The sequence below is a fragment of the Mustela nivalis genome, assembly GCF_964662115.1.
Source record: "Mustela nivalis genome assembly, chromosome: 19".
NCBI classification, from domain to species: domain Eukaryota; kingdom Metazoa; phylum Chordata; class Mammalia; order Carnivora; family Mustelidae; genus Mustela; species Mustela nivalis.
This window is the reverse complement of record NC_139038.1, coordinates 24,010,227-24,022,423: the sequence shown is the minus strand read 5'-3', so window position 1 is coordinate 24,022,423 and position 12,197 is coordinate 24,010,227. Positions and strand designations below refer to the sequence as shown.

At 35.8% G+C, this 12,197-nt stretch overlaps 2 protein-coding genes and 1 long non-coding RNA gene across 11 annotated transcripts in view; 2 read left to right on the top strand and 1 right to left on the bottom strand.

The window, feature by feature from the left end:
* Nucleotides 1-4,772, top strand: part of ACSM3 (acyl-CoA synthetase medium chain family member 3) — a 53,062-nt gene extending 48,290 nt beyond the window's left edge. For all 5 annotated transcript variants that reach the window (XM_082714830.1, XM_082714831.1, XM_082714832.1 and 2 more), the window contains 4 exons: nucleotides 207-334; nucleotides 427-526; nucleotides 3,409-3,532; nucleotides 3,891-4,772. In XM_082714830.1, the coding sequence (XP_082570956.1) occupies nucleotides 207-334; nucleotides 427-526; nucleotides 3,409-3,532; nucleotides 3,891-3,973 (435 nt within the window). In that variant the 3' untranslated portion in view covers nucleotides 3,974-4,772. The remainder of the gene's footprint in view (nucleotides 1-206; nucleotides 335-426; nucleotides 527-3,408; nucleotides 3,533-3,890) is intronic.
* Nucleotides 1-12,197, bottom strand: part of ERI2 (ERI1 exoribonuclease family member 2) — a 50,918-nt gene that overhangs the window by 38,030 nt on the left and 691 nt on the right. The window contains exons 2-10 of one of the 5 annotated variants that reach the window (XM_082714825.1): nucleotides 11,711-11,927; nucleotides 11,151-11,218; nucleotides 10,982-11,065; nucleotides 10,350-10,477; nucleotides 9,262-9,418; nucleotides 7,785-7,885; nucleotides 7,238-7,319; nucleotides 6,579-6,667; nucleotides 2,548-6,373 (exon numbers count right to left, since the gene is read on the bottom strand). In XM_082714825.1, the coding sequence (XP_082570951.1) occupies nucleotides 5,069-6,373; nucleotides 6,579-6,667; nucleotides 7,238-7,319; nucleotides 7,785-7,885; nucleotides 9,262-9,418; nucleotides 10,350-10,373 (1,758 nt within the window). In that variant the 5' untranslated portion in view covers nucleotides 10,374-10,477; nucleotides 10,982-11,065; nucleotides 11,151-11,218; nucleotides 11,711-11,927 and the 3' untranslated portion in view covers nucleotides 2,548-5,068. Of the gene's footprint in view, nucleotides 1-2,547; nucleotides 6,374-6,578; nucleotides 6,668-7,237; nucleotides 7,320-7,784; nucleotides 7,886-9,261; nucleotides 9,419-10,349; nucleotides 10,478-10,981; nucleotides 11,066-11,150; nucleotides 11,219-11,710; nucleotides 11,928-12,197 lie in introns of those variants that run through there. The other 4 variants (XM_082714827.1, XM_082714824.1, XM_082714826.1 and 1 more) reach the window with 4 other exon arrangements.
* On the top strand, nucleotides 535-3,368 carry LOC309855034. The gene is made up of 2 exons (XR_014306575.1): nucleotides 535-1,820; nucleotides 2,041-3,368. It is a non-coding gene; the product is annotated as an uncharacterized lncRNA (long non-coding RNA).

The window sequence follows — 12,197 nt, the reverse complement described above, 5'->3', positions numbered from 1 at the left end:
GCCTAGTCTTTGTAACTACAGTTGACCTTTCTTTGACTGGGCTAGCTCAGCAATGGAATTTCATCTTTATTTCATGTGCTGCCACCTCTTCATTCCCAGTCTTCTCAAAGAGACCATTTCCCCCCCTCCCTTGAACATTTAAAAATCCAGCTGAACAGAAGAATCACATTCACAGTAATACTAACAGAATGCTATTTGTTTCACAGGATAATCCTACAAAAACAGCTTCAACACTAAGAGGCAATTTCTACATCACTGGGGACAGGGGCTATGTGGATGAAGATGGCTATTTCTGGTTTGTTGCAAGAGCAGATGATATCATATTGTCCTCTGGGTAATTTTTCATCTGTGTATATGTCTACATTAACTGATCATTGGTGTTCTGGAGTAAATCTGCTGCTCACCTTTATATGTTTTATTTCCCAGTTACAGAATTGGACCATTTGAGGTGGAAAGTGCCCTGGTTGAGCATCCTGCAGTTGTAGAGGCTGCTGTTGTCAGCAGCCCAGACCCCACCAGGGGGGAGGTAAAAAAAAAAAAAAATTCATCTCCACTTTATAATTTGTTGGCAGTCTACTTTTCATACTTTTCAGCAGTTCACTGAAACAGAATTCCCCAAATGACTGACTTAACTCCAAGTCAGACACTCATTAGTAAATACGCTGGTCACAAAGAACTGCTATGAATAAGACTGAAAATATATATAAGGAATTTGTATCCTTTCCCTAGAGAGATGATGTGAAGGCCAACAACCCAGGCTCACAGCAGGATAGGATGCCAGATAGCAGCTAGATGGTATTATTACCCAGACCACCATGGTCTCTCGTGTAGCTGAGGAGGCTAGGCCGGCATCAGATATCAGGGGGTGGAAGGAAGGTCAAAGATAGCAACGAAGGGGGCGCCTGGGTGGCTCAGTGGGTTAAGCCTCTGCCTTCTGCTCAGGTCATGGTCTCGGGGTCCTGGGATTGAGCCCCGCATCGGGCTCTCTGCTTAGCGGGGAGCCTGCCTCCCCCTGCACCCCCCGCCGCCTGTCTCTCTGCCAATTTGTAATCTCTCTCTGTCAAATAATAAATAAAATCTTAAAAAAAAAAAAAAAGATAGCAACTAAGGCAACCAGAAGTAGGCTGGGTACATGGATGGGTGGAAGATTCAGGAAATAAGCTGTGAATAAGATAGTCCTAAAAGCTCATTCCCCCTTTTTTTTTTTTTTTTAAATAAGCTCTATGCCCAGTGAGAGGCTTCATCTCATGACCCTGAGATCAAGAGTCATATATACGCCTGAAAGCTCTCTTACTGGTCAGAGGGTACTTTGGGTTTAAAGATTCCGTGCTATTCTTCAGGTCTCCTTTGCCAAGCAAGGCCTCCAATATTCCATAGATCAGCGAATTGATTCTGTGATTACTGAAGTTTATCCTTTCACTTTTAACTCCACGGGTAGGATCACAATGTTCTTTGTAATTTGAAGGCCATAGGTCACTACTGGACTTATGCAATGATGGAAATATTCTATATCTGCACCATTTGATACAATACACATGGCTATAAAGTACTTGAGATGTGGCTGGTATGATTGAGAAAATGTTTATTTCATTTTAATTAAGTTTAAAGTTACAACTGGCTACCATATTAAATGGCACAACTATAGACATAAAAATGCAACATTTTGCAGAGAATTTTAGAGAAGCTTTTAAGCCAACTTAAGGATTTTAGTTAAAAAAATTTTTTTGTACTTCTAATACCACTACAACTAATACCTAATATTTCTGATGACTTTTTCTGATGTTCCAGGTATTATTAAGCCCTACACAGGGCCTGTATAGGCCGTATTTATTTATTTATTTATTTATTTTTTAAAGATTTTATTTATTTATTTGACAGACAGAGATCACAAGTAGGCAGAGAGGCAGGCAGAGAGAGAGGAGGAAACAGGCTCCCCGCTGAGCAGAGAGCCCGATGCGGGACTTGATCCCAGGACCCTGAGATCATGACCTGAGCCGAAGGCAGCGGCTTAACCCACTGAACCACCCAGGCACCCTATAGGCCGTATTTAATCCTCACAATCTCTCTTTTTGGAGAAGGAACAAGCACAGAGAGGTTTCCTAACATTCCCAGAATTACACAACAGAGTGTGATTTGAACCTGGACTGTCTGACTTTAGAGTTCATGCTCTTAATCATGTTAGGGCACTCCATATTAATTTACGATCTTCTGTAATGGTTTATAAAGATTTTTATAGGGGCACCTGGGTGGCTTAGACAGTTGAGTATCTAACTCTTGATTTCAAGTCAGGTCATGATCTCAGGGTCATGAGATTGAGCTCCAAGTTGAGCTCTGCACTAAGTGTGGGATTTGCTTGAGATTCTCTCCCTCTGCCCCTCCTACAACTCCTGGGTGCATGGATGTGCTTTCTCTATAAGTAAATAAATCTTAAAAAAAATTTTACAAAGATACAGTGGATGTTATCCAAGGTGTAGAAGTTATCAATATTCAAGCCAATAATTACAAACATTAGTTCTTAAAATAATCTGCCTCTGAATGAGTCACCTCTAGCAAGGTTAAATTTTTTATTGATAAAGCAGAAGAGCCAGTATAAACACAAAAACATTTTATGAAATACCAAAAAATGGGTATGATAAAATAATAGATAGATTGTCTAAACACTCTGGGCAGGGCAGGATTTTCCAAAACATTTCAAGGAAGAGTGAACTTTGAGAACAGGATTTGTGAGCATAAAGTGATGAAGTCCTCCCTGTCTTCTGCCAATTAGACGGCAAGACCACCACCATTTTCTACTCTTGTTCCTCAAGGTCAGGTAAATTGGTCGGAGTAATAGCGAAGTGTCTGTCAGAATTTTCACAGCCTTATTATCAACATAAGTACCTCTGGAATGAAGAGTGCACAGCTTGAATGAACTGTTCCCTTCAACAAGGATAGAGCAAACTCAGTGTGAATAATCTTTATAAGGGGCACAATGAGGGTAGGGATCTAGAAACTAGGCTAGACCAGGCTAAGATGTTATCCAAAAGTCTGTGCTTAGTGCATTGTTGAGTTCCTAAAAGGAAAATTTTTTTTTTCTAAAAGGAAATTTTCTTGAAGGAGATAAAAGATGAGGTAAGAAGTCAAGAGCAAAAACAGCTCAGAAACAGAAGCAGGTCAGAGGGCAGAGTTCAAGATGTAGTTAGATGAGAAAGTTCTAATTCGTTAAGATCATTAACACAGCAGAGGTCCCAGAAACTCTCTTGTATTACAGAACAAGTTATGAGACTCAAACTGGCTGACTTAAGAGCACAGAGCTGGGATTAAACACTATGAAGCCTTCTGGCCCACCCCAGCAAGCACTTAGATTCCCAGTTAGAGAAACATAAAAATATACACTCATCTTCCTTTTGTTTCAAATATTTTTTGCAGGTAGTAAAGGCTTTTATTGTTCTGGCCTCTGATTACATGTCACATGATCAAGAAAAACTAAAAAAGGAGATTCAGGAGCATGTAAAAAAAACTACAGCACCTTACAAATATCCCAGAAAGGTAGGTATTCTAATTATGATGACAATTTGCTTAGCATTCTGACAAATTTCAGCTTTAAAAAAAATTTTTTTTAATAAATATTCCAAACTGAACTAATGACATGGATAAGAATCAGAATCTTTGAGATTAAAATGAAACTCTTGGCATAATTTGCTGGGTCATTTGGCTTACTGGACTTGTAGTAAATTCTAAATACTAAGCGACATCTCCTCAATAACACCCATCTCCGTTTCTGATTGTTACCAAAACTGACCCAAATGGGTGTCCTAATTCTTTCACCTAGAGATAATAACTGCTATATAACTTACTTTCTATAGATGAAAACTTCTGGGCTAATTTTTTCCCTTGATCCCAACAGGTAGAATTTGTTCAAGAGCTGCCAAAGACTATCAGCGGGAAGATCAAAAGAAATGAACTGAGGAAGAAAGAATGGGAAACAATTTAAATCTGTTCTATCATTTATCACAGTATCTATAAAACAAAGATTCTGTCCAAACCACAAGAGTATAGGGAGGTGATGACAAATGTGGTAATATATTTATAAGTTGTTGACTTAAAATATTTTGTGGTTGGGACACCTGGCTGGCTCAATCAGTTGAGAATGCAACTCTTGATAACAGGGTTCTAATTTTGAGCCCCACACTGGGTGTGGAGTACTTAAAAAAAAATCTTTTAAAAAAATAAAATAAAATATCTTGTGGGTATAACATCAGAGGCTGAATTCTGAAATAAAATATTTAGAACATTTATTTAGAATAAAATTCCTCTGCATTAGTGTCAATGTTCTTATGATTTTGGCAATATGAAAACAATGCCATCAATTGCTGAGAAAATTTTAAAGCATATAGTATCTGAATCAAATTTCTGACCTGTTGGTTGAATCATTCATCTGACTCGTTGATATACAAATCAGAACAAATCTTCAAGTTTTGAAATAAAACTAAACAACTTATTATAAAAGTTTTTAGAAAAATAAAAATATCAGTTAGAAGATGACCATAATTCTCAAAGTCTAAGTATCTACTTGAAAACAGGTTAGGGATTTTTATTAGTCATATTTTTATTCAAGTAACTTAAAAATAGTTTAAATTCATTTCAGGGTCTAACTAAAGAAGAACATCATACTACCGTTGCATGTATCTAATCAATAAAGTATACAAAATATTTAATTTGTGGTTCTTCAAAAAAGTATGATAAATTTGGCAAGTGTTAATATATAAAAATAAAACAGTATACAACTATTATCAGAATACTCATGATGTTTGGAAATTCAAGGAACAACCAGGATTCATACATGAATGGAAGACACATGTTAGATAACTGATGAAATTAGAAGACTGTGAAATTGATTTTTTTCTCTATTTACTGTGTGTGTGTATTTATGCATGTGTGTGTGTGTGTGTATACTAGCCCCAATATAGTCTATAGAACTCAAGATATGCTAAGTCCCCATAACTTGTAGCCCTATATACTTTTTTCTCTTTATCACACAAAAAGTCAAATTAAAGTAAAAGCATAGTTTAAATGTAGAGAAAGTTTATCAATTCCTCATTGAAGGTCTGAGTCTCAATGAATTTTTAGAAAAATTTACGTTTCTGTTACATATATGGCTTACTTTTGGGGAACTAAAAGTGAGTCCCCTTGGAGAATGAGACAGAACTCTGCTGTTGGCTCTTTCCTTTTGAAGTGTTTCTTCCCATTTGAAATAACCACAACACTTTCTGTTTTCTTGGTATTTCCCAACTGGACAACAGTAGAAGACTTTTCCATGGTTTGGTCCATTATTAGAAACAACAAGTCTCTTAGATCTTCGGCCACACTTACATAAAGGAGGTGTCATTTTCCCCTTCTTCCAAGGCTCTTGTAGGTTAACTATAGAAGCTAAGATAGAGGGGAGGACCTTCCGGGAACAATTTCTCACTGGGGAGCCATCAGATGATGTAGGTTTTTCTTCATGAACAGTGAGGGTCTGTTTTTTTGCTGGCGGGAAAGATAGAGGACTGGATAGATTCCTTTTAGTACTACCTAAAGGGTGGGGGTATTTCCCCAAAACTGAAGGATGAGACATAGTGGCATTAACACTGTTGAAGCTACTTGATTTGCATTCAGGTAATTTAAAGTCAGAAGCATCTGAATCTGGATCTTTGGCTTCCTCCACATGATAAATAGTAGTATGTGGACTCTTATATACGACAGACTTAGAGGTCCCAGATTTTTGAGGGGTTTCTTCTGTGCCTTCTTTTAAAACCATTAATCTTTCTATAGAATTAAATGAAGTATCTAAGTTTGAGTCACTAGTGGAAGGTATACAATCTATACTTTGCTCAGGCTGAGATGCTGGCAGTAAAGCTACATCCTCCCAGTCAGCCAACATAGGTAAACAATCAAGAGCAGAACTCATTTCCGTATCAGAAACATGATTAACAGATGAAATGGTAGTTGATACAAGTACCAATTCTGAACCAATTGCTGAAGACTTAGATTTGGTACTAAATGCAAGGTGTTCGTTTCTTATGTGCTTCTGCATAGGTGTATTCAAGCTGGCAGACGGCAACTGCTCCACAGAAGTAGAGGACTTTGTATTAAAAAGAGAGAAATAGCTTTTGGCATTATGAAGACCTGCTTTTACATTGCTTTTTAGTTGGAGGTGGTCTTGCTGTACCTTTATAGGAGAATTTACACCAACTGACCTCATTTGAACTTTTTCATGAGAATTTACTGTATTTTTAAGCTCCCTATCATATATGCTCAGACCCTGAATGCTACTGTTGCAGGCTGACCTTTCTTCAACTTGATTCGTATTCAAATTTCTGGTGAAAACGCTGGAAGTCTTCTTAGTGGGAACCTATGATTCCACAGACAAACCCAAAAGCTTTAGAAGCTATGCATTCATAATCTCTTTAGTACACATTATATGATTTGACAAAAGAGAAAAATGTCATCATTCAATGATTTATCAAGGATTCCACACATGATATCTATATTTCAATGAACCTACGATTACTTCTGGAGTTTGAGATGACAGGATAAAGAGGAAAGACACCACTAACCTTGTTCAAGGACCTTGTAATTTTCATTAAGCAACCATCCCTGATCATTTTCCAAGCAAGCAGGGCAGTATTCCGAGAATCATCCAACCCTGAGGAAATAGATAACAAACACTGAATTTAATAGTAACAGTGTAAAGAAATATAGCAAAAATAAGAAATCATAATTAACACTGGAACATACTATTAGTTTTATGATCATCTACTAATTTTAATTATGATAAATTGGACTAGCAAATGCTGTGGCAAGCTTACCAACAAAAGACAAGATCTCCCACATTTACAGAGGAGATAAAAATTTGTTGCAGTTCAAAAAAATGCAAGCAACATTCTGTACGAACCATGCTTTGTGAGTAATCTAACAGTCTTATTCAGTTTTTTCACGAATTCACTAATTTGGGCATTTGTTTAATCTCCATCTGGTTTAGCTAATTCTCATTCTTTTTAGCAACCAGAAAGCCACTAGATGGCAGTCTTTGTCTTATACTACATTATGGTAGTATAATTTGAAGTCAGACATCTTTGAATTGTATAGACTAGGAACTTCTTTAGCCTGAAAGGATACTCCTAATTAATAACATCACCAAAAATACAAGATTCATCTGAAAGACTATAGAAATAAGAAGACTTACATAATAAAATTACTTTCAATTTATACTAACCAGAATGTTCTCGTCCTAAGAATTCTATTCCCACTTCCTGCAGGGCGCCGCTCAGTCCTTTTGGTTTTCTTCTATAGAAAATCTAACCGAATAAAAGAAATGTATCCAAAAAAAGTTACTATTAGAAAAACTATGTATTAACACTTACTATTCATAATTTTTCATTCTATTAGATTTGGAATATGCTTGTTTTGTTGTCATTTTTACATTCTTTAAGAAATGTATTTGTGGGGGTGCCTGGGTGGCTAAGTGTGTTAAAGCCTCTGCCTTCGGCTCAGGTCATGATTCCAGGGTCCTGGGATCAAGCCCCACATTGGGCTCTCTGCTCAGTGGGGAGCCTGCTTCCCCCTCTCTCTCCCTGCCTCTCTGCCTACTTGTGATCTCTGTCTGTCACATAAATAAATAAAATCTTTAAAAAAATGTATTTATGTTAAAGTTTAAAGTTTAAAAAAATTTTATTTATAGTAACCTATACCCTTGCATGGGATGAAGTTTAATCATTTTTCCATAGAAGGAAAGAGACCATGACCCCATTTTTGACCCTTACCTTGTAAGTTACTCTGAGATCAATCCAAGAATTTAAGAACATGGGTTTTATCAGCTGTTTTCTTTTACACTCACACTCCAGGCAAACCCCCAGGTCCCAGTCTGCATTAAGTATATTAAAATAGAACAAATTCAATGATGCCAGCAGTTTTTATATTTATAAATATAAATTTAATACTATAAATATATAATATATAAGATAAATAAATATAATAAATATATTTATAAATAAGATATAAATATAAATATATAATATATAAATAATACAATATAAAATATATAATATAAATATAAATCATTTATAAATAAAAGGTTGAAATATTATGTAAGATTTAGAAAGAAATAACACATAGAATATAATATTTATATAAATGACACATTTAGGGGCGCCTGCTGGCTCAGTGGGTTAAAGCCTCTGCCTTTGGCTCAGGTCAGGATCCCAGGGTCCTGGGATCGAGCCCTGCATTGGGCTTTCTGCTCAGCAGGGAGCCTGCTTCCCTTCCTCTCTCTGCCTACTTGTGATCTCTGTCAAGTAAATAAGTAAAATCTTTTTTTAATTTTTAATTTTTATTTTTTAATAAACAAAATCTTAAAAAATAAATTAAATTTTAAAATGACACATTTATATATATATAAATTTATATACATTTTATGAGCATATAGTATACTATCATTACATACTATATACTGAAGTATAATATGTACTATATAAAGAATATAAACTATACTGTATATACTATAACAATATACTATATAAAATGAAACAGGATTTAATTGCTGTTAATATCTAACAATTATTCACTTTACATAATTTACTATTAAGAAATAAGGTTGGTAACTAAGTCTCAAAATGATTCCTTAAACACCCAATTAAACACTTTCTGAGTATCTGAGAAAGAAGAGTAAGGTATCAAATTACAAGGCCTGGAGAAGGTTATCTGCTTTCAACATTCTAGAAATTACTAACACATAGAATGTAATATTTATATAAATGACAGATATCTTATAGAAACCTAAAACCAAAAATATGACTAACAATGGCACAGCGTTGCTATCAACAACTATTAATTGCAACGCTGTATCATAGGCATACAAAAGATCGACTTAAGCGGCCCATTTTTTCCTAATATGAAAGTATAAAGCAAAGGATGTGAGTGGAATGAAGACTCTTTTTAATTCAAGGTTGTAGAAAGTAGCATAAGAGTTTTCACTAAATCATCTTTGCCTCAAGCAGAAGAACAGAGAAGTACAATCTAGAAAAATTCTTAGGGTTATGTCTTAAAAAATTTTAAAGTATCGCAGGATGGTAAAATTTGAAAAAGATGAATAAATTTTATTTTCCTTGGTTAACATTTGTTAGGCACAGAGATTTCTTTTCAAGTCCTAAGAGGTTAACAAGTACAATTCTTACTACAGATAAAGAATTCACAGTGGTTATCCCACTCATTTATGCTTGATAGATACAACTTGTTTTTTACCTGACCAAGTAACAAATGCACATAATTTTACTTCAGAATTAGGCGGATCTGAAATCCCAGTAGCAAAAATAATTTTCTTCTGTTGCTGAATCTTCTGAACCCATTTACAGAACTGAGATAAGCAAATCCTCAGGGGGACTCCTTCATCTACTTGAGCCTGAGTAAAGTCACAAAATCTGAATTTAACAATCAAATTCCATAATTACTGAATACATCATTAGCACAAAATTAAGCACTATAGAGGCATGTAAAAAAGAAGAGGTCTGGGCACCTGGGTGGCTCAGTTGGTTAAGCATATGCATTTGGCACTGGTCATAATCCAGGGTCCTGGGATCAAGTCCCACATTGGGCTCCTTGCTCCCCTGGGTCTCCCTTTGCCCCTCCCCCCAGCTCGTTTTCTCTCTCTCTCTCTCTCTCTCTGTGTCTCTTGCAAATAAATAAAACCTTAAAAAAAAAAAAAAAGGGCTTCTGACTGCCAGAATTTAGAAAAAGATGCTAAAACACATGGAAGAGAGATAATATAATGATAAGAACTCTGCAAGATAAGAAAAATTAGGCTGCTCTAGCTAAAATCACACAGAAACATAGTAATTAAATCCTGAGTGATTTCCATGAAATTAATTTAATTTCCATGAAATAAGTTTGATATTCATTTTTACAACACTATTCTATCTAATTTTTAAAGATTCCAACAGAGCTCTGGAGGGAACATTATTTCTAACAGTACATAAATCTAATTTCAAATGGTATATACTTTTTATTTTCTTTTAAAAACTGATTTCTGAATTTTATTTATTTATTTTTTTAAGGATTTATTTATTTTTAGAGAGAGAGGGAGAGAGAGCATGTGCAGGGTGAGGAGAGGGAGAGAAACTCTTAAAGCAGACTCCCCACTGAAGTTGGAGCCCGATGCGGGGTTCGATCCCAGGACCTCTAGATCATGACTTGAGCTGAAATCAAGAGCCAGCCACTCAGGCAGCAGAGCCACCCACATGCCCCTGATTTCCGAATTTTAATATTTGCATTACACTTTCTTGGTGTGGGGGGGGCAGGGTGAGAAGAGAGGTAGGGAAAAGAAAAGGGCATACCTGTTTTATGCCTGTCAATTCCATGCAAAATTCAGAAAGAATCGGATGTTCTTGAGGCTGAACATAAGCATGGAACTCAGATTCAATCTCCCCAGTTGATGTGTTCAGCAATACTGCTGGAAATTCAACTACACGAAAAATTCAATTGACACTTGAATACATAATTGTTAAATTAATGCTGTCATCATTCTAAATTAAACATATTTAACCATCATATAGCATTATTAGTCACTAGTTCAGTAAAAGCATATTAAAATGACCAAAGCAGTGTGATATAATAGTTATAATAAAATTGTACCAAAGACTAAATCAGAATATTAAAGTTGTATCTATTTAAAACTCTTGAATATATTTCTACAATTAAATATTAAAACCATATGGAAGTTAAAATGTATTTCTTTTAGCAAAGGTATTTTTTCTGTCACTATACAATTGAGATTTTGTATGAAATTCTAAAATAATTTTATATACTTTTAGATGTTAGACTTTTGTTCTTTTTTTGTCAAGTCAGGTTTTATAGTAAACTACCAATTCATAGGGTATCTTATTTCCTTTAAACTAATTGCTGACTACTTTATATCTATTAGTGACTCCTCTTGGGATAGCTTTGGCCACTGGCAGTCCAGACTTACTTATTTCTTGGCTCCGGTGGCGTTTCCCATCATTCCAACATGTTGACTCAAAATCAATGACAATTAAGTAGTCAAACAACTGCTCTGCAAAACAAAGGGTGACCTTATGGTTTATCAGTGTTAAAAGTGCAAGGATACAAAATGTAAAGAAATGAAGCACAATACTTACTGGATTTGCTTCTTCCTAGATTTCCATTTGCTGGTGCAACTGACTTTTTTCTAATTAATCCAAGCTGCCTAAAATGTAGAACAACCAAGTATGTTCAACAAAAGCATTCACACTCCTGTTTGAATATGCTAACAAACTAATGTTATAACCCTCATTATTAATGTATTTATGTGAGTGACTGGAAATTGAACAACTTTGAGAGCAGACAACCTTGTTTGTTTTTTTAAATTATTTTTATAAACATATCATGTATTATTTACTCCAGGGGGTACAGAAGACCTTGGTTCTTTTTTTTTTTTTTTTTTTAGATTTTTATTTATCTATTTATTTGACAGAGATCACAAGTAGGCAGAGAGGCAGGCAGAGAGAGAGGAGGAAGCAGGCTCCCCGCTGAGCAGAGAGCCAGATGCTCGATCCCAGGACCCTGGGATCATGACCTGAGCTGAAGGCAGAGGCTTTAACCCACTGAGCCACCCAGGTGCCCCAGACCTTGGTTCTTATATTGACTGCCAAAATCTCTTTTGATTTTAACAGTCATTAAATTTTAATAGTCATTTTACCTGCATGAGCCTCAAAGTTCATATTTGCAAACTTAAGAGTAATTCCTTCTGCTTTCCTTATTTGACAGTAAATACTGAGGAACGTGAGTGATTGCAGAGGTAAAGATGCATTGAAAAGCTTATTTCCGCCTTTTCATTTTTCAAGCCCTTGCTATGTGCACAGACCAGTTCTGAGGAGATAGTGAAGATCCAGTCTTCCAGGAGCTCCACATTACAGCTGGGTAAAGAAAGTAGACCCCCATGGTAAACTACTATAAGGTAATACATGACAAAGGATCCGCAAAGGCAATACTTGAATTCACAGAAAGGGATGAGCTTCCTTAGGTGTTAAGTAAGACAACTACTTCGAGGAACAGGTCAAGCTTAACTAGCGGACACTTCCTGTTGCCGTTTTTGTTTAAGACCTGTGATGGGAAATGCAAGGAGTTGGGAATAACAGCGAACATTTATCTAATTTCTTACTACATAGCAAGCACTGAGCTCTAGT